Genomic DNA, 22,235 nt, shown 5'->3' with positions numbered 1-22,235 from the left:
TCGCGGGAGCGTCTTTCGTCTTGGGAGTTTCGTCGTGTTGCCAAGGCGCCCAACCAGGACCGCCGAGTGGCAGGCCGAGTTTTTCCGCTCGAGCTCCTGGGAAAACTCAACTCGATGGGGAAATGAGTTTGGCAAATCAGAAACTCGCAGACGCTCGTGGCAAACGGTTGTTGGTTGCTCCCAAGACTTGGGCTCGAAGAAAAGCACAGTATCAAGTGCCAGTGGCTAGAGGACATTCAGTTGGCCAAAAAGGCAAAGGAAAGAAAAAAATCAAAAAGAAAAAAATAAAAGGGGGCACCGCCGTTAACGCACACGCAACCAAAGTCATAAAGGGGCTAAACATATAAATTTGTGTAGTAAAAGTGAAGAAAGCGAAAGAATCAAAGTGGAATAATAGCAAGCGGATGTGTTGGCCAGAAGCCTGGCTACTAGCTGGAAACGTTTTTTGTTACTCGTCCGTGTTTTGAGTGTATATTTGTCTGTGTGTATATGTGTCTCCTGCTGTTGCTGTTGCTTTTGCTGCTTCTGCTTCTGCTTCTGGTTCCTTTTGCTGTTGCCAATGAAAATGCAAATTGTTGGTAACAAATATTGGTAAAATGCGGAGGCCGTAGGAATTTGTGCAATGCGAGTGTGCGAAGCGGAGGAGCCTAAAAGTATGCAGCAGAAATCCACAATCCCCCGAATCGCGAACCAAATCAATAATAATACAATAACCGAGCAACATAACATAGATAATGGCAGCATAAACCATTTAACGGCCCAAAGTGTTTAACCTGGAATCCCTCCTGATCCCGGATTCCGTTCTGTTCTTATTGTTGTTGTGTAATGTTCTAAAAGGAAACAGGAAACCCTAGATCGCACCGAAGGCAAGGATACTAGAGCCGTATTCAGGATGTCGCAGCCGCGCGGTGGGCGTGGTGGACGTGGCGGTGCCGGGGGCGCCGGCGTCGGACGCAAAACCCCCTCGTCGCTGACCGGTCCGCCGGATGATTCGGCCACGCCCAGCGAAAGGGCAACTCCGGCCAGCAAAGCCGACTCGGATCCCAAGGACGACAGCTCGAGTAATGGCGACAAGAAGGACATGGACCTATATCCCGCCCCGAAGCCACCCAGTGCCGGCGCCTCCATTCGGGACACGGCCAACAAAGTCCTCGGACTGGCCATGAAGAGTGAATGGACGCCCATCGAGGCCGAGCTGAAGAAGCTCGAGAAGTATGTGGCCAATGTGGGCGAGGACGGTAACCATATCCCGCTGGCCGGAGTGCATGATATGGTGAGTACTGTACAGTGAGCCATCTGCAGGCTGTTGCGGCGAAAATTTGTAAAATCAATTGTCAGCCAAAGCGGGAATAGGAATCGAAATAAATACGGGAACGGGGCTAGCACTGAGAGAAATGTTTGGTGTTTTATGTATTTTCACATAAAGTATTATTATCACATAATTAAGTATTATTTATTCTTAAATTTTGTACAAAAATTATTAAGATTTAGGAAACTAAGTGGAATAGAAAAATCATTATTTATAGTGTAGTCAATGTACAAACGTCGCCCTTATCAACGTCGTCGGCATTTTCCCATTTCTGGTTGTTTACCAGCCAAAATAACGACACACAGGGCACAAGAACTGGAGGCCAGAAAACAGAAAGAAAAACCAAACATTCAAAAAAGCTAAAAACAGAAAAACAGAGGCCGGGAGAGAATGAATGTTATTTGATAGCGCGTCCCAAATGTTTGGCTGCCAAGGCGATGGCTTGGCTTTGAGTTTCGGGCTCTGACTTCCAGCGCCCAAGTCTGAATTGTGAGTTTCGGGGCGTCCTGCCACAAGTTGCGCTGACTACCTGCCCAATAAACTCATAAAACATCGAACAATTGAAGCGCTTCGATTTCAATTTACCATAAACGGTATCAAGCGAAAAAGTCGTTGACATAAAATTAACGTGGAACAGTCGAGGGCGGGAGAACCGCTAATGAAATGCGGGGGAGGTGCAAAAGCAAAAGGGTTGGAATTGCTATGCTACCATTTCAGATTGTCTGCCAGACTAGACTGGGCCCGAGACAATATTTGCATAAATATGGCCCAGACCAGGGCTAGAATTTGGCTATTTTTGGCATAGTTATTTTTGCTGTTTGAGGGCTCTAGGCTCTTTGGGGTTTGGCGCTTAGATTTTGGCTTGATAGGTTTTTGGTTTCTTGATTTGGTTTTAATGACGGGACAATCACAGACAAATCGAGTTTTGAATATAAGCCTGGAGTGGCCAACAAGTCTATGATAATGATGATGTATGCAATTCCACGCTAAGACTATCAATCAGGTCAAAAGATAATATATCTTCGTTATATTTTTTTTTTTTTAACAGAAAGACCGTTTGTTACATTTATATCACATGAAATTCTTACAGATATATTTCCGTATGATCCCTCCTATGGGATCATCCAATATATGATTTTATTGGGAATAAATACATATGTATTATATTTTAGGATAAAAAAAGGATAAAGCGTTCATTAGAATTTTAAACATATGTTTGTACTTGCTATCTATAGAGTAGAATTTTGATAAGGACTAAAAGTCAAAAGCTCCTGCAGATTTAATAATTAAATGCATTTTTAAATCAATATTTGAGAATATACATTATATTATTAAATAAATATATACATATATTGTAATTATTATTTTATAGCTCAAACATTTTTACGTCGATTTTATATAAATTTAATAAACTCTTTTTCAGAACACCGGCATGACTCCATTGATGTACGCAACCAAGGACAACAAGACGGCCATAATGGATCGCATGATTGAACTTGGCGCCGATGTGGGAGCCCGAAATAACGTAAGTGCTTTCCGGAAAAATTCCAGGAATTATTTAAAGCAGGCTCCATGTGGATTGTAGCCAAATTTAGAAGCCGGCCAGCTGTTTTAGCAAAGAGCGGCGAAACAAAAGCCCCTGAAATTGTGTCAAATCAATAAAAGCCGCATAATTAAATCTCGAGCGGGGCGTCAGTGGGTTGAGCCGACATCCACCCACAACTACGCACGATTCTCACGCACCACTCACCCGAAGGCACTATGTCTCAATACCTCAATCCCTCAATGGGTCAACCGAACCGAGCTTGGCCAACGGTCGAGTCTCGAGTCGAGTTTCCCTCAATTGACTTGAGTCAAGTCGAGTTGGGCTTTTCACGAAGAACCCCCAAAATAAACCACATCACGCTAAAGTCGGCATGGGAATTTCCTTAAAGGTCTTTTGGTCGAAGTCAAAGTTAATACTCCTGTGGATTTAAGCAATAGGGTTAGGTCCTCAAATTTTGCATTTAATTTTTAATCTGTAGATTATTTTAAAAATGTAGCATGGAAGGATTAAAGCCGCTTCTATCAATATGTTCCTTTAAATTTCCTTTTAAAGCCAGTAGCTCCACTTAAATCTCAATTAAGTGAAACAACCTCTAAAAAGAGGTTAACAAGTGAAGATGAAAGGTCAGCGCTGATGTTTATCCTGATTTCTTTGGCCATTTGCCATCGTGATTATGGCCAATTCTCGTTTCGATGTCAGCAGCCGTGGGCAGGCCCTCCAATGAAGTGAGCAGTTTGGCATCGTTGCCCATTAAGTCCGCCCGCTAACAATTGGCCGATTTTGTGGGCCAGCTCTCCAGCCCGGCCAGCTTTGCATGCCGCAATTACTTAGCACATTTGGGCTTTGCTTCTTTTCTTTTTTTGGCTGACCATTCACATGTCCGTACGTATATGCGTACTTCAGGGCTAGAAACGATAAAATCCTTGACCTAATTACAAAATAATTGTTGCCAAACCTGAGCAGACATGGCCAATTGAATTACCAAAACAAACATAGTAACTTTTGTTCAACCTTGCCGGGAAAAGTTTTCTAGATATAAATGTTTTTCTTATGAATGTTTTATACTTTGGAACAAGTCATTTATTTAAGCTTATGGATGAAATATAATGTCTTCTTCGTATCTCATACTTTTGAAATTCGTTTCTTTGATTTATTTTTAGAGAAAGTAGTAAAATTTTATTTAAAAAAACCTATTACAATAATATTTTTAGCCCTATAAGTATGGCTCCCATAATGTTCTTTACGCTCGAGAAAGTAAAATAGTATCCCTCTCCCCATATACATATGTATGACCTCATCTCAGCACTAATTCTTACGACACTGTAAGGGTTACACCTCCTCTTATGTTAACTTATCATCCTGGTCTCATTACCTAAGCCACACCTTACCTGCATCATTACTCTTTTGGCTCGCAAATGTCACTCCGTGACTCACAGAGATAATATTATTTGCACCGCCCCTCCCCAACCCAGGCCTAATGAATTAAAAACTCGACTCCAGCCCGGGAATAATGTTTATTGCATTTATAATTTGCAACTTATCTAACTGTCAGACCAGGCCTAAGTAATTCACGCTCAACACGACAGCTCCAGGACCATTATGACCTTATGACCATTGTAAAGTACATCCGTACACACGTATGATGTAACGGCGGACTAATTAACATTTTTAACTCTTCAACTCCAAGGAGTCTTTCTATTATTTCATTTAATTTTGGAAAGCCAAGGGCCTGTTGGCAACACCTCCTTGCAACTTAAAGGCCAATTAATCAAGCACATGACTCCGATGTACGCCCAGTTGGCCAAAACTCCGTTTGCACCTCGAGGTTCTTGCGGCCTGACCTTTCGAGTGGCCGAAACGACGAGGTCCTCGACGTCAGACGCCACTTCCGCTACATTTTTATGGCCGGTGGCGTCATTAATATGCAATTTTAATTAAATCCAAGCGGAGCACTTCACGCAGTGGCCGCTCCACATGTGATGTGAGTGCGATGACAGCGTGAAATAAAATGCGGAGTAATGAGGGCGAATTATTTGTCAAGCAATAAAAGTGCGTGCCCCCATCTATAATGAAAAGAAAGAGGAAAAATTAATTAAGTCCATTAGCCGCAAGTGCACATGCAAGGAGCGAAATTCAAATGAGTCGCGTAATGAGGTCTTGCAATTATTTTAAAGCTCCGTCGGAAGGTGTGTGACAATGGACTAAAATGACTTCATTTGCTGGGCGTCAACGTGCCAGGACATCCACGTGGCACACACATCCTCATCCTCGGCCTCATGCACCTCACTATCTGCAGAAATAAAACAAAATAAAAAGGGAAAAACACCCACGAAACTGGGTCGACCCACCTCTTACGGCCAAAGCAGCAAAAATGTGCTGGAAAATTTGCGCTTCCGTTTTGGTTTTGTTTCCGGTTTTTGCTTTCGCCCTGGCCCAACAAACTGACACAAACACTAACTCGAACTCAAACTGAAAACCAAAACACGAGAGTCTACCAAACAAACTGGAAGCGGTCTGAAAAGTATGCAAAACAGCGCGTGAAATATTATCTGTCTACCTTGTAGTCCTCGGCTTCTTTCGCTCCTTGGGCGACTCCTTTTGGGCCGTCTTGTGGTTCTATGTTTACTTTGGCTTTTTGTTTCGGGCCAACGTCTCGGATTGGCTTTCTGGACATGTGTCAAAGCCGTCGACTGGAAGCCCGTTCGACTGGCTTACTGCCTGGCTGGCGTTTTATGCAAATTAGCAGGGAGCTATGGCCAGAAATAGTCGCAAATAAAACAGGGAAATTTTTTAATTTCAAATACCTCGAATAGAAGAGACTCTTACTACGGTTCTTTAATTAACTATGAGAATTTCTTATAAGAAATTAATTTTATTAAGAGCTGACTTTTCATTTTTCTAAACGAAATAAGGCGTTTAATTTTAAGATAGTTATTTAATGATTTGTTGAGTTTCTTTATTATTAAATATATTTTTTTTATTGTTTTTGTCCAATACATAGTAATAAGTACCTTTAAATAAGTAATTCAAAACCTCAAGCTTAACTTATAAACCTCTTGCCATGTATGATTTTCGGTTTTATCGAATCCTTTATAAAACATTTGGAATTACCATTTACCAACCTGATGACAGGGCAAAAATACCTTTCTTGTTTCACTCCCTACTTACAAATATATACATACCATATGTATGAAACCAGTTCACTTCCGTTCTGGTTGAGAACAATGGGGAGGCTTAGGTATAAATTAAGCCTACGGCACACGGGGCGTATGTGTAACATGCTGCGTTATGGCTTATTATATAAAGCAGCAATAAATATTGCCTCATGCCCCAATTCCCATGTGAGTCACTTGCCATCACTCCAAGCCATCTAAGCCATGGCTAGAATTCCACACTTCATGTAAGACGTTATCTTAAAGCACTTTTCGTTTCGGTGATTTTCTCAGGGTCACATTTTGGTTTACTTTTTGTTTTTTGTTGGGATTGGGTTTGTAGGGGATTCGGGGAGCAGTTGATGCAGTTTTTGCATGTGAAGTTTTTGGGTTTCGGCTGGGCTGTGGCCATTAAGAAATGTCCGTAAGTGAAAGTCCGCATGCAAGATTGTGGCTTAAGTAATCAACCACCGGCCACTCCTTTGCCATTGGCTTTGCTGAGGAGCCGCCACATGCAAAACTAACAGACTAACCGACTTTGACCCATTGAACTGACCCAGCTCACTCATTTCATTTACGGTGGCAGTGTGTTTCCTGCCAGTGAATTGCAATTGATTTCTCCCACACTTATTCTTTTGCAGGATAATTATAATGTGCTACACATTGCGGCAATGTATTCGCGTGAGGATGTCGTCAAATTGTTGCTAACAAAACGCGGTGTCGATCCCTTCTCCACCGGTGGCGTGAGTATTCCAATACCATTATACTATATATCGGGGGCTTCACATTCGTTGTGAGTCAGGAAAAAATTCTGTAATAGCTGGCGCCGCGACACGTCAAGCGACACTCTCGATTCTCAAGTCCCAGGAGTTTCGAGTGTCGAGTCGCTGCATACCTTGAGGCTGCTGTCAGCTTGATTCGCGGGCAATTAGCGGCCATTAGACGCATATTTCATTTGCCTAAAAAAAAACGTTCAAGAAACATGAAAACAAAGGTCAGAGCCTACAAACCGAGGAGATGCAACTTTGCGGCTCGCATGTTGCATGTGACTTTGGCGGGGCCCGGCAATTAACTGGCGACAAGGTTAAGATGGTAATGTCTAGGCCCCGATTAAAGCCACTGCCGCTACATGAAGAGCCGACCTCTCAAAGTAAACAAACCTCTGCAGTGGTTGCCAGGATATTTACGTTTAAAGTTTATGTTATTTAAGGAAGTATATTAGAAGTATATTAGAAGCTTTGAGAGTGGCGGAAGAGTAATTTCTGGGAAAACCTATAAGGTCCAAAACTAGGGGTAACTTATTGCCATATTTGTTTATTAAAGATGTAACACAAATTATAGGGCCAATAGAGTCTAACTTCTAAAGAGAAATTGTAACTATTAATTATTGTAAAAATAAAATATGAAATAATTTAAAAAAAATGGGAAAAATAAAAAAAAAAATAGGTTAGCATATAAATTTTATTTAAAACGTTAATGCATGGTCAGAAATTTGAAGTAAATCCACAGATCAAGATAGACTTATCACGGATGGTTATAATCTTGTTTTTTTAATGAAAGAAGAAAGAATTTTTTACGAAAAAAAGTAACTTTAATAACTAATAACAGACTTATTTTCTTTGTTAATAAAGGACCTGCTATGTTCATAAATTCTCATTTAAATTTTAATTTCATCCTGTTTCGACTATAAATATTAAAATATATGGAAATATGGAGGAATGATTGTTGTAAACCGAATGTTTGATATCGAACAATGAATAAAATGAATGTAAGTTTAGTAGAATAAAAATAATAAAAATAAATGAACGTAAGGACTAAAAGAATTAAATACATAAGAAGATAATAATATCCCATATAATAGAATATGAATAATTTTATGATAATAGCTCTGTCAAGTTGAAGCCAGCAATTATTACACCCTGTTTTATTTCTCGTGTCGCCATTAATTTGGCTTTCTTCATTTTTTCTTGGCCGCAATGAGTTCGAGACCTGGTGATTTAGGGGGCGTGGGCTTGCCAAAATTACTGATGGTTATCAGAAGAGAGCTCCCTCGGTCCGGGCCGGAACGGAATAGAGACGGCATGTGCGGCAGAAGCGAGACGGGCAGATGCAAACTTTTGTTTTAGCAACAGCCAAGTTTGAAGTGTGCCGTTGGCGTGTGTGCGTGGCAAAGGACTCCTCATCCACATCCAAATCCGACACCTGGTCGTACACCTTCTGCCTCTACACTCCCCCCACCCGGGGACGCTTCCTTCTCCCTCGAACCCATTGCGGCCTGTCAGTGGGAGTTCTTTATTTTTTTTATTTAGTTTTTTTTTTGGGCTGTCAATCTGTGATATGAGAGAGAGAGGCCAAAAAGAAAAATGACACGAAATGTGCTTATAAACGCAAAAACGAGCCACTCGCCTATTCAGTAGCAAATGGGATTTTGAAGCGAATGGGAACAGCCAGTTAGCCAGGCCGTAGCCTTAGAGGGTGTGAACATTAAACCACATAGCGCAGCATTAACATTTTTCCGGCCCTATATCGATAAGTGAGACCCAACCAATAAGTGCGTCAATACTCGTAATTCATGAATTATTATTGATAATAAATAATACCCATATATACTTCCTACTTTTTTTTCTAGTCGCGTTCACAAACTGCGGTGCATTTGGTGTCGAGTCGGCAAACCGGAACTGCCACTAATATCCTGCGCGCTCTTCTTGCGGCTGCTGGCAAGGACATTCGCTTAAAGGCGGACGGCGTAAGTGTGACCATGTGTGTTTGATTGTGTGTTGGTGTGACTGAGGGCATGAGTGTTTGTGAGCCTCTGGGGGAGCCACAAGTGTTGGCAGCTCAATTGATGCCGAATTATCTCCTCAGGCAATGGCAGTTTGCTTCCGCGAAGCTGACTCCATTGCGAAGTGGAGTGCTCTCGAGGCTCTAGTGCCAGGCGGTGCCAACGTAAACAAAGACTTAATAAAAATCGCCAAAAAAATATATACATATACCAATAAGGAGCACAACAACTACTACTCCAAGCGTAGCTAGTAACATAAAGCAAACAGAATTTGTGGAAAAATCGATAGGCAAAAAACGCCCCCCGTAAATGCATTTCAACTGCCTGGAAATCTTAAAAGCCAAAAAAATATGATTGCGTCCATTACACAGAGATAAAAAAATTAGTTGTAGAAGAAAATCTTTTTTGGCAGCATAAAAAAATTTTTGTTTTTTAAAATTGAAAAAATTGTTGTTTTGTTTAACCCGGTTCTTAAAGAAAGATTTCCAAAATTGATAAATATCCATCGATTTATAATTAGTACAATGTATAATAAAAAATACTTTTTAATATATCGTTTGATGAAAAATTAAATGTAGAAATAGCAGTAGAAGCTCTTTTACAACAGCGAATGAAAATCAGTTTAAATTAATAATAGTTTTTTGGATTAGACATATATTTTAAAGCCATTTTTGCATTAAAATATCAATTGGAGTTAATCTTCAGAATCTAGAAAGTATTTAAATTTTAAACCATCTGCCTATGAAGCCCAAAATCCGACATGCAAACTACATATGCCAAAACATAGTCGTATAATTTTCTTTATTTGATAGAATCGCATGAATATATGCTACCATATTTTCCAAAATGCAAAATGTCCATATAAAAGTTGGCGGAATTCCGGGTATAATGACTTTTCTTTTTTTATACAAGATTATAACTACTTTAATCAATTAATATTGAACATTAAAATTCCTTGGAGTTTCCCTAAATTATTCTACATTTTCCACACTGTATCAATGAGGTTTCCTTCATTCAGAGTTGAATTACCATCGGCATTGCCGTCCCAGCCTGATTAACTTGCATTGGCTAACCGAACTCTAGGCCTTCTGGATCCTGTGCCTCCAGCCTGCTTCCCCCGAAAGCACCACGACTGAAATGCGGAACTATTTGTCGCATCACGTGCACGGGTGCAAATGCACAGGCGATATTTCCATTACGCACGCGAGGGGAGCGCATAAATTTCCACCGAATTGCCATCGAGCGATTTGTGAGGAGCTGAATGGGAGAGTAGGGAGGAGGAGGTGATTGGGGGAAAATCGGGTGGCAGTGCCACCGATTGATTGTCTAGACGAAACGCTTACCCACCTCGACTGGCGCTCCGATGGCTGCGGCAAATGGCAAACAGCAACTTGATTTAAATCAATTAGAGTGAGGTGGAATGGCACTGTCAGGCGAAATTAGCCGGATGAAGTATTTAGCTTCCGATGCCATTCAGCTCGGATCGGGTTCGGTTCGATTCGATTTGGTTTCGATACGCTTTCCTTTTTCCACACGCATTCCCTGGATATACGACCTGCCAGGATGTGTATCGGAGGAGTTGCCCTCGAGGGCGCTCAACTCGTTGCCAACAACAAACAAATAACAAACAGAAGAGAACTTTACTTTACCAAAAAAAAAGGGGGTCAAGTCGCTGTACAACTTGATTTACTCGCTTTTGGTTTTGGTAGATAGGGATAATGACTCCCTATCACGCCCCTGCTTCCTCCTCCTCCTGTCCCTCCTCAGTTTCAAAGTTGAAGCGCCAAAGTTGCGAACTTGGCTAAAAATAGAGAAACATGTTGCCGTTAACACTTGAGGCTTGAATTGGCTAATTGGTTATTAATGATTATGTGCTATGCGAGTGTGTTGGTTCTCTAAAATGTGTGTGTGTGTGTAAGCTTATCTTAATTGGCCATACTAAACTAAAATAAGGTAAACTAACCTATCTCTCACCTTCACCTAGCGTGGCAAAATCCCATTGCTCCTGGCCGTCGAGTCGGGTAATCAGTCCATGTGCAGAGAGCTCCTGGCGGCACAAACGGCGGACCAACTAAAGGTAAGTTATCAGCCAAGCACGGACTAAATCTCCGGGCCATTTGAACCTTTAACACCTAAAAATACCTCAGCCATTTAGCAAGTTTTTCAGCTTTGAAATTGTGTGTCTTGAAAGTAAAATAATCTAAACAATTGTAAGTAAAAGTCCAGGTTTTAGAAAACGTTTCTTGGTAATCGAATACTTCTTTTAACTTTAAAACTAAACCATTTATAATCCCTGCCACTCTGTCGATCAAAACGTCCAACAGAGGCTTATAAAAATGTCCACTTAAGACCGGAATTAAAACCCCACGACAGGGCCTTAAACAAAAACTTGATTAAGATTGCAAACAGACTTTCAAGTCCGTCCCCAGGGTGCCAATCAAAGTGTCCGGCTCGCCTGTCGGAGAATGTCCACACGGACCTTTTTGCCTTGAACTGTCGCGAAAACCACTGGGTAAATAAATCAAAAATGCAAATTTTGCTGCCCTCTGGTACGCACTGGAAAGTTATGGAGCTGGAATGCAGGTGAAAAGTGCAACAGTGCGGCGACATTGGCAAAGTTTGTGCGATTTTCAATCAGAACTTGAAGTGCAACACATGCCAAGAGCAGTGCGTGTTGATTAAATTAACCAAAGCGGGCTAGTTGGCTCGCTATTTGGGCTACAGGGGTTCAAGTTAAAGTTAAAGTTACACCTGACTTTGGCCGCTTCGGCTTCGGCACGCAATCAGCCGGCAAAAGGCAACCAAACTGGGTCAAAAGCCAGGCGAAAACGCAGCTAACTCGTGGGGATGGGCATCTGATTTGCATAGCCCAAAATAAATTTGTTTTATATAAAGTGCAGTCTCATACACTCAACAAAATATTTATTGAACAAGAGCCTAAAATATGTACGACACAATTCGCTCTACTAATCGTAAAGTAGTTTAAGAAAAGTGCGTTTTTGAATTTTGAATTTTAATCCAGAAGCTGGAGAAGCTATCTAATCTTAAGAGAAACCACTACAAATTAATCGACTCGTTTCTGTTTGCATATTTTTCTCCGAGTGCAGTCTCATGCTCGTATTTCGTTCCCTTTCCCCCCAGGCAACGACGGCCAATGGAGACACGGCCTTGCATTTGGCCGCTAGACGGCGGGACGTGGACATGGTCCGCATCCTGGTCGACTATGGAACGAATGTGGACACGCAGAACGGTGAGGGGCAGACACCCCTCCACATCGCTGCCGCCGAAGGTGATGAGGCCCTCCTTAAGTACTTCTATGGCGTGCGCGCCTCAGCGTCCATTGCGGACAATCAAGGTGAGTCCCGGGTCTGCCGGAAACTGGGCCAAGGTTGGCTCATGAAATGAGATACTTTGTGGGAGATATTCTACGGAAACATTAAGAATTTGATTTTAATTTGAATTTATAATAGTTTATTTTCTAACATTCTCTTCAACAACAATTTTTATGTTAATAGAGTTCTTTAAAAAACATCATACGACCCTGAAAAAGCCTTATTTGCTTCTTAATTTTTTCTTTTTTTATATAAGAAATATTTGAATTTCTATTACATTTTATTTTATAACTCCTTTATTATGTTTTTTATATGTTTTCTTGTATGAAATCCTTGTAACTTTAATTCTTTTCAAGACAACAGTGCGTATGAGTAATATTTACCTTTCAGTTCTCTATAAGTTAGACTTGGACAAGAATTCGTTATCTTCTTTAAGGTTTTGAACACTAATTACTCCACCTTTTAATCTGCTTCTGCCCAGATCGCACTCCGATGCACTTGGCCGCCGAGAATGGGCACGCGCACGTCATCGAGATACTGGCCGACAAGTTCAAGGCGAGCATCTTCGAGCGCACCAAGGATGGCAGCACGCTGATGCACATTGCGTCACTCAACGGTCATGCTGAGTGCGCCACGATGCTCTTCAAGAAGGGCGTGTACCTCCACATGCCCAACAAGGACGGAGCGCGGAGTATCCACACCGCCGCCGCCTATGGCCACACGGGCATCATCAATACGCTGCTGCAGAAGGGCGAGAAGGTTGACGTGACCACCAATGTAAGTTAACAAGTATAGTCTTCTTGTTTGGAACTCAAACAAATGATATTTGTTCACAGGACAACTATACGGCCCTTCATATAGCCGTGGAGTCGGCCAAACCCGCCGTTGTGGAGACCCTGCTCGGATTTGGAGCCGATGTCCATGTCCGGGGCGGCAAGCTCCGCGAAACCCCTTTGCATATCGCAGCTCGGGTCAAGGATGGCGACAGATGCGCCCTCATGCTGCTAAAGTCAGGGGCCAGCCCCAATCTGACCACCGACGACTGTCTGACCCCGGTCCACGTAGCTGCCCGCCATGGAAACCTGGCCACGCTGATGCAGTTGCTCGAGGACGAAGGCGATCCTCTGTACAAGTCGAATGTGAGTGGAAAAGTGAACTAAACTTATTCTTTATATAAAACCCATATGCCCCTTTTTTAGACCGGGGAAACCCCTCTGCACATGGCCTGCCGGTCATGCCACCCGGAGATCGTACGTCATCTGATCGAAACCGTAAAGGAGAAGCACGGCCCCGACAAGGCCACCACGTACATCAACTCGGTGAACGACGACGGCGCCACGGCGTTGCACTACACCTGCCAAATCACCAAGGAGGAGGTGCGCATCCCAGAGTCCGACAAGCAGATAGTTAGGATGCTACTGGAAAACGGAGCGGATGTCACGCTGCAGACAAAGAATGCGCTGGAGACGGCGTTCCACTACTGTGCCGTAGCTGGAAACAATGATGTGCTGATGGAGATGATCTCGCACATGAATCCCACGGATATCCAGAAGGCCATGAACCGTCAGTCGTCGGTGGGGTGGACCCCGTTGCTGATTGCCTGCCATCGGGGGCACATGGAGCTGGTGAACAACCTGCTAGCGAACCATGCTCGAGTGGACGTCTTCGATACGGAGGGCAGATCGGCCCTGCACTTGGCCGCAGAGAGGGGATACCTGCACGTATGCGACGCCCTGCTGACTAACAAGGCCTTTATAAATTCCAAGTCCCGCGTGGGTCGCACGGCCCTTCACCTGGCGGCCATGAACGGATTCACGCACCTGGTGAAATTCCTGATCAAGGACCACAACGCTGTCATCGACATCCTGACGCTGCGAAAGCAAACGCCGCTCCACCTGGCGGCAGCCAGCGGGCAGATGGAGGTCTGCCAGCTGCTCCTCGAGCTGGGAGCCAACATTGATGCGACGGACGACCTGGGCCAGAAGCCCATCCACGTCGCCGCGCAGAACAACTACTCTGAAGTGGCCAAACTCTTCCTGCAACAGCACCCGTCGCTGGTGAACGCCACCAGCAAGGACGGCAACACCTGTGCCCACATCGCCGCAATGCAGGGATCCGTCAAGGTGATCGAGGAGCTGATGAAGTTCGATCGGTCGGGCGTGATTTCGGCGCGGAACAAGCTAACAGACGCGACACCCCTCCAGCTGGCCGCCGAAGGTGGTCATGCGGACGTGGTGAAGGCCTTGGTCCGGGCCGGGGCATCCTGTACGGAGGAGAACAAGGCCGGATTCACGGCCGTCCATTTGGCGGCCCAAAACGGACACGGACAGGTCCTGGACGTTCTCAAAAGCACCAACTCCCTGAGGATCAACAGCAAAAAGTTGGGCTTGACGCCACTCCACGTAGCTGCGTATTACGGGCAGGCGGACACGGTCCGGGAACTGCTGACTAGCGTCCCGGCCACGGTCAAGTCGGAAACGCCCACGGGACAGAGTCTGTTCGGGGAACTAGGCACGGAGTCGGGGATGACACCACTGCATTTGGCGGCATTTTCCGGAAACGAGAACGTGGTGCGACTGCTCCTCAACTCGGCGGGTGTTCAAGTGGATGCGGCGACCGTTGAGAACGTAAGTAAAGGATGGAAAAAGTCCTTAAACTATTCATTAATATTCCGGTCATTTTTTAGGGCTATAATCCACTCCATTTGGCTTGCTTCGGCGGACACATGTCAGTGGTCGGTTTGCTCCTGAGTCGGTCGGCAGAACTCCTCCAGTCGACGGATCGTAACGGCAGGACGGGACTGCACATCGCCGCCATGCATGGACACATCCAGATGGTGGAGATTCTGCTCGGCCAGGGTGCGGAGATCAATGCAACCGATCGGAACGGTTGGACGCCACTGCATTGTGCTGCCAAAGCCGGCCACTTGGAGGTGGTGAAGTTGCTGTGCGAGGCGGGAGCCTCTCCAAAATCGGAGACCAACTACGGATGCGCCGCCATTTGGTTCGCCGCCTCCGAAGGACACAACGAGGTGCTGCGCTACCTGATGAACAAGGAGCACGATACCTATGGCCTCATGGAGGACAAGCGCTTTGTATACAACCTGATGGTGGTGTCCAAGAACCACAACAACAAGCCCATCCAGGAGTTTGTTCTGGTCTCCCCGGCTCCGGTGGATACGGCTGCCAAGCTATCCAATATTTATATCACTCTTTCCACAAAGGTAGGGGTTACATTTATGATGATATAACATATTTAAGATCACATTTCTTTAAAATTTCAGGAAAAAGAGCGTGCCAAGGATCTAGTGGCTGCTGGCAAGCAGTGTGAGACAATGGCCACTGAGCTTTTGGCCCTGGCAGCTGGCTCGGACTCCGCCGGAAAGATCCTGCAAGCCACCGACAAGCGGAACGTGGAGTTTCTCGACGTCCTGATTGAAAACGAACAAAAGGAAGTGATTGCCCATACGGTGGTGCAGCGATACCTGCAAGTGTGTGATGGAGAAATATTAATATATCATTGTATATCCTTGCAGTCTTAAAGATATGCAGACTATTAACTGCAGGGATATATGGATCATTATTTTAACCTTTCACCAAACTAACATATCCCTTTTTTAATCAGGAACTCTGGCATGGATCATTGACCTGGGCCTCGTGGAAAATCCTGCTCCTGTTGGTGGCCTTCATCGTCTGCCCACCGGTGTGGATCGGCTTCACCTTCCCGATGGGCCACAAGTTCAACAAGGTGCCCATCATCAAGTTCATGTCGTACCTCACCTCGCACATTTACCTCATGATCCACCTGAGCATCGTGGGCATCACGCCCATCTACCCGGTGCTCCGCTTGAGCCTGGTGCCCTACTGGTACGAGATCGGGCTCCTGATCTGGCTGAGTGGCTTGCTGCTGTTCGAGTTGACGAATCCGTCGGACAAGTCCGGACTGGGCTCCATCAAAGTGCTGGTCCTCCTGCTGGGAATGGCCGGAGTGGGCGTCCATGTGGCGGCCTTTGTGTTCGTCTCTAAGGAGTACTGGCCTACGTTGGTCTACTGCCGGAATCAGTGCTTCGCCCTGGCCTTCCTGCTGGCCTGTGTACAGATCCTAGACTTTCTGTCCTTCCACCACCTCTTCGGACCCTGGGCCATTATCATCGGGGATCTGCTAAAGGATTTGGCCAGGTTCTTGGCCGTCTTGGCCATTTTTGTGTTTGGCTTTTCCATGCACATAGTGGCTCTAAATCAAAGTTTTGCCAACTTTTCGCCGGAGGATCTGCGCAGCTTCGAGAAGAAGAACCGAAACCGAGGCTACTTCAGTGACGGTAAGTCGAGACGTTTGCTTTGCTTTCTCCCGTCTACTATTTATACCTCTTTTGGTTTCTTTATCATTTTAATTTGGAATGTTTTTGTGCAAAACTTCCTCTTTTGAACGTTCAATGTGTCTTGATAAGTATCTGTGTCTGCCTTGAATGAACAAACAAACAAAAAAATCCAATATGTGTGTGCTCGATGTTTCACGATAATTAAATAAGTAACTAAGACAAAAGAACCAACTACAACCACATAATACAACAATTGCATGCTCAACAAGTACAAATAAAACAGCCTGAACCTCCAACCTTGATGTCGTAATACCAACAACCATCCCCTACCCTATTTCTCGACCTTCACTAATATGTATTCTACTCTGATCTGATCTTGAACCCAAACCGAACAGATGACATGCCCACCCCCAGACCTCCGCCCGTGGAGAATTATGTCGATAGTCGCTTCAGCGAATTCCGACGCAAGCACAAGGATGACCGTAAGTCTCCGGTACCGCCTACCTCCCCAGTCACTCCTCAACCCTCTCAAAAATATTCCCGCCTTTGCATGGCCCCTATTGGGGCTGACCCTTAAACCCCCCTCCATATGCCCATTACTACTATACTGCCGATACTACCCGGCATTCGAACTCTTTGCGTTGCCGCCTTCGATGTTGTGCGTAAAGTTTTATGTCGTTTGTTTTCCAGTTCTATGGAAAAGCCACAACTCCGCACCCGCTGCTCGAAATCCTTCGCCTTGCTCGTTTCAGTTACTTTCGTTTTGAGGCATGTTTGAGGCGGGAAAGCCATTTTCCGCATCCTTGATGTTGTGGATCTGTGTTCATAGGTATCCATGCGCTAAGCTTTATTTATTTTATTAAAATTGTTTTATTGTGGTTACTTATTTATTTCATTTTCCTTCGATTATATACTATATTTTACTCAATAAAAATATTTATTTTAATAGTTATACTCTGTATTTATAGAGTTCTTATATATATATATTTAAGTTTGGTTTTGGTTTTCAATAAAATTAATTTCTTTAAGTAACTAATTAAAATGCATGCCAATTTTTTGTTATAATAATTTATTTTTCTTAACCTTTTCATTTTGAATTTTTATTATCAAAATCTTTTATTAATATTATTATTTTTGTATTTTTACTTACTTAACTTATGTCGATGTCTAGCCAAAAACGATACCCATTTGAAAAAAAGTGTACAATACTAAAAATTCCAGTACTGCATGTTGATGTTTTACCAAACAAGTCAATTCAATCATAATCGATATTAAGAAATGCCCGCCTGCCCAGGGCTTTCAGCTTGCGCCGCTTGCCACCACCAAATTCTGCACTCGATATAATCGAAATAATCGAAACCAATCGAATCGAATCGATAACGATACCGCCACTAATACCGATACTCGTATTCGTGAGACATTCGAATTGCTCAGCTGCTGTTGCGATCTGCGAACTGCGAGATGCTGCTTTTGACGTGTTCTATCACTCACCCGCACTCTCCAACAAAATCTCAAATATAAATTATTAACAAAATACCACAAAAATATTATAACCTTCAAAGTAATCAAAATAATTTTCAAACTCGCACGAACGCCTGTGCCAAGCCGAACAAATTTTACAAAAAATATTCAAATATTTAATCCGTGCAAGCTGCAGCAATGCATACTAAATCGAAAACAAAAAAGATTTAATTAGTTCAGATATTTGAGTAATATTCGGACCCATGTTAGGACCCATGACGCCTTTTCTGGCTTTCGAGCGTCTGTTCTTCGCGGTCTTCGGACAGACGACCACCCTGGACATCAATCCCATGCGACACTTGCGTCCCGAGTGGACCGAGGTGCTCTTCAAATTTGTCTTTGGCATCTACTTGTTGGTGTCTGTGGTTGTACTGATTAACCTGCTAATTGCCATGATGTCGGATACTTATCAGCGCATTCAGGTTTGTATCGCCAACCCCACTAATCTGTATTTTCTCTTTCTGCTTTCCCTCTTCCCTCTTTAATTATAATTTTCATTTTGATTTCCGTTTCTATCGTTAACTGTTGTTGTGTGTGCTTTTGAAAAAAAACAACCCCAAACTGACCGTCTAAAATTGTAATTGAATTGGCCGAAACTGCGGTTGGTCAATTGGAAAAAAATCAACGAATCAAACAAAATACAAACCAACCACTTCCCGGGATGGGCGTCCGTTATCTTTTTATTTTTCAAATAATTTCCACGCCGGCCAATATATGCGTGCTGTCCGGGGGTGTCTTTCTTTCTTTCTTTATTTGTCAAAATCGTATCTGTATCTGTATCTGGGGGGAAACAACCTATTGGTATCCGTATATATGGGGACTCCGGACACAGTGCGCATGCATCCGATTAACTCGTTCGAGTTGCTGTTCTTCGCCGTGTTCGGACAAACGACGACCGAGCAGACCCAAGTTGACAAAATCAAAAATGTAGCCACGCCCACTCAACCGTATTGGGTTGAGTACCTGTTCAAAATTGTCTTTGGCATTTACATGTTGGTGTCGGTGGTTGTGCTAATTAACCTGCTGATTGCTATGATGTCAGACACCTATCAACGCATACAGGTAGTATTGCTAAACGGCGCTTTATAACCTTAATACCTTAAGCTCTTGGCTCTCTTTTTAAATAATTTTATTAAATACCTATCCTAAGTTAAGTATCTATATACATATATCAGTGTTATCTATCTCTTAATCTAACCTTCAAGTCTCTTTCAGCAATCGTACAAAAGTATAATATCCTTTAGAATTAGATTGATTTGTGTAGAGACTTTGGCATTATCTGTAAATCCATCAACTGCCCAGACTTGCAACTTCCAGGTTTTTTCAGGAAAACATATACTTAGCAATCTGAGAGATACCCATTTTGCGCGCCAGTAAAATAGTATCTCGAGGATGGAAACCACCTGCGTCCTAGAGTAGTACAGTGCAGACTAGCTTAGTGGATTAGAAGTGTTTCCCAGCTTTTGTGACCAGTGTTTTGAGCAAGTCCAAATCTGAAATCTGAAACCAAGTACTGATCTTATGCATGAATCAAAAACGTATAATATTTTACATTTAGAAAACAATGCTGCATGTTTATGTGTCTGTGTTTTGTCATTAGGTCTTAAGTCTCAAGAGATATACCAATAAAGCCGTTGGGTTTTGAATGGGAATTTCGTTGTATAGTTTTAAGAGAAACTCCCAGGGATTGCCATTTAAAACAAGCGTCTACATTTGTGTATTTCTATTTTAAAACCTGATTTTTGCAGCTCTTAAGTTACGTATAGAAAAAAACTAACAAAAAATGTAAATTCCAAGGCTTTAGCTCACGAAACTCATCTTGTGTATTCCTGTGTTCTTGTTCTTCCCAATGTCATGTCTCATCCAAACAATATTCAACATCCAACATCGCACACTCCGCAAACAAATACAAAACAATACGAACTATTACGAAAACAAAAACCTATGAAATACTAGGCCCAATCCGACATCGAGTGGAAATTCGGCTTGTCCAAGCTTATTCGCAATATGCATCGCACCACAACAGCGCCCTCGCCGCTTAATTTAGTTACCACCTGGTTTATGTGGATCGTCGAGAAGGTCAAGGTAAAATCCCAGGTGACAAAAGCCGCCTCCCAGCCGCTGTCGCTCTATCTATATCGCTCTGTCTATTTGTATCCTGTATCCTGTTCCTGTATCTGTTTCTGTATCTGTTGACTGCGCAACTACCAGAACCGAGTCTGGAAGGGTGTAGTTTGCTGACCTTTTCCCCAACCCATTTAAAGCAATTTGGCAACAACCGCAATGAGTTACCATCACAATGAATGCTTTAAGTGTGTTGCCCACAAATGACAAACACCTCTGGCACATGGCACTACTACTAATTTTCGAAAGACAGTAACTAATCCAAAGAATTACTCTCCAAGTAACCTTTAAGGATCATTTACTGCATTGCACCCAAAATATACTGCACCCTGGCACCTAATGGCTTTCGATGTGATTACCGTTTTTGCTGACTGCGTTTACGTTGTGTCTCTTGTCTTGTATGTGATCTATTGTCCTGTGTCTAATGCGCCTTGATTAACCCAAAATACCTGCAAATCCCCCAAATCACGCGTTCAGGCACGCATGAAGAAAAAGAAGCGTCCAAGTCTGGTTCAGATGATGGGAATACGTCAGGCCAGTCCCCGAACGAAAGCCGGCGCCAAATGGCTGTCGAAGATCAAGAAAGGTGAGACATGTATGTATCGCTGCAGGGCTACAACCGCCAAACAATCCCAATTATCTGGGATCCAAATATCCCATCTGAAGGGTTTTGTAGCTAACAGCGTGTCAGCCCAAGAGTAACTTTTATTCCTCAGACTTTTCTGTCCTATCTCTGCTTTCTATCCTCATAACTCATAACTCATACAATCGGCTCGCTCTAGCTCAAAATTCTTTCCGCAATTTTTCACTTTCAAAATATTGAGGAAAAAATATCTAAAAATCAAGAATATTTTGGGAAACCCTAAACTTAATTATCTTAAATATTATAAGAGAATTTCGAATATAAAAAAATATAGATACTTAAAAACATACTTCAAAATTTTTAAATTAAGGTCTAAACTAAATATATTCTTGATTTTTTGATATTTTTCCCCAAAAACCTATACTTTAGCCTCCAAAATCTAACAAAATTTTGTGTAATTCCCAGACTCGGTGGCCCTGTCTCAGGTTCATCTCTCACCGTTGGGATCGCAGGCCAGCTTCTCGCAGGCCAACCAGAATCGGATCGAGAACGTGGCCGACTGGGAGGCGATCGCCAAGAAGTACCGGGCGTTGGTGGGCGACGAGGAGGGCGGCTCCCTGAAGGACTCGGATGCGGAGAGCGGATCGCAGGACGGCAGCGGGGCGCCACAGCCGCCGGCACAGGTGGGAAGAAGAGCTGCAGCCGCCATCAAGGCTGCCCCGGAAAACACTAGCGAACAGAAAAAGAAATAAAAGACACACACGAGACACACTCTGCACACCCCGTTTGGATGGCTTATTAAAAACAATTTCGATTGCAGGTCTAAGCTTCAGCCTCTCTCTTCCAACTATCCTTCCTGACTCTATCTATCTCCTCTACTCGACTATCCAAGCGTCTGTCCTTCTGTACTCCTAAGACCTAACTCTAGCTAACTCTAAGGAATCCTACTTCTAAGCTGCACTTGGGGGATCGTTTTCGCAGACTTCAGCTAATCTAAAAGCTTCAGTTAAGCAAACACGAGTACCAAATTAACCCAGTCTTTTGGTTTACCTGGAGTACAAGAAAATAATCCTAAAGCCCTAGAGTTAAGCCCCTCACTGTCCTAAACTAACTTTAGCTAGAATATTGAAATTGTTTTGAGTAACTTTTGAAGCGCATCTGAGCCGATCCTCGTTTATTTTGATATGATTTTGTGTTGGCGATATATACGATGAACGAAACAACAAAATAAGTTTTCCAAAAATATATTCAAACTTTATAAAATAAGTCAATTGACGGGTCCTTTTTGGACACCAAATACGTCCATTTTGCCTTGAAACTCTTAAGCGAACTCCTTAAATTTTGTACTAAGCCGAGATTCCGACGACTACCGATCGACCATAACTTTAATTATAATTATACTAGTTATAAGTATTTGACTTTGGCTTCACTTGGAGCTTGGGCAAGCGGTTTTATAATAATATCTCATGATCTCATTGTTTTTGGGTAATTGTCAAGAAACTAAATCCACTTTATTTACTAAGCTTGATTCAATTTTTATAAGAAATGTATGCCTAAAAATTGTTAAT

The 22,235-nt window shown here is 43.2% G+C and overlaps 1 protein-coding gene across 10 annotated transcripts; it reads left to right on the top strand.

Annotated features, from left to right (window-relative positions):
* The first annotated feature begins 156 nt into the window (after window positions 1–156).
* nompC (no mechanoreceptor potential C) lies at window positions 157–22,198 on the top strand. 10 transcript variants are annotated; one of them, XM_017244397.3, is made up of 17 exons: window positions 157–1,273; window positions 2,733–2,834; window positions 6,649–6,750; window positions 8,637–8,753; window positions 10,774–10,866; window positions 11,931–12,144; window positions 12,603–12,898; window positions 12,958–13,260; window positions 13,321–14,748; window positions 14,808–15,344; window positions 15,405–15,611; window positions 15,746–16,439; window positions 16,835–16,921; window positions 18,793–19,022; window positions 19,917–20,045; window positions 20,562–20,670; window positions 21,133–21,579. In XM_017244397.3, the coding sequence occupies exons 1-17, from the start codon at window positions 893–895 to the stop codon at window positions 21,417–21,419; spliced, it is 5,316 nt and encodes a 1,771-aa protein (XP_017099886.1). In that variant the 5' UTR covers window positions 157–892; the 3' UTR covers window positions 21,420–21,579. The 10 variants fall into 10 exon arrangements, with proteins under 10 accessions (XP_017099886.1, XP_017099887.1, XP_017099879.1 ...); XM_017244398.3 differs by lacking the exon at window positions 18,793–19,022 and adding an exon at window positions 18,171–18,382; XM_017244390.3 differs by lacking the exon at window positions 16,835–16,921.
* Window positions 22,199–22,235: the final 37 nt, after the last annotated feature.

Source organism: Drosophila bipectinata, chromosome 2L (assembly GCF_030179905.1).
Source record: "Drosophila bipectinata strain 14024-0381.07 chromosome 2L, DbipHiC1v2, whole genome shotgun sequence".
Lineage (NCBI taxonomy): Eukaryota > Metazoa > Arthropoda > Insecta > Diptera > Drosophilidae > Drosophila > Drosophila bipectinata.
Note: the sequence above shows the minus strand (reverse complement) of the source record. Positions and strands in the feature narration are given on the sequence as shown.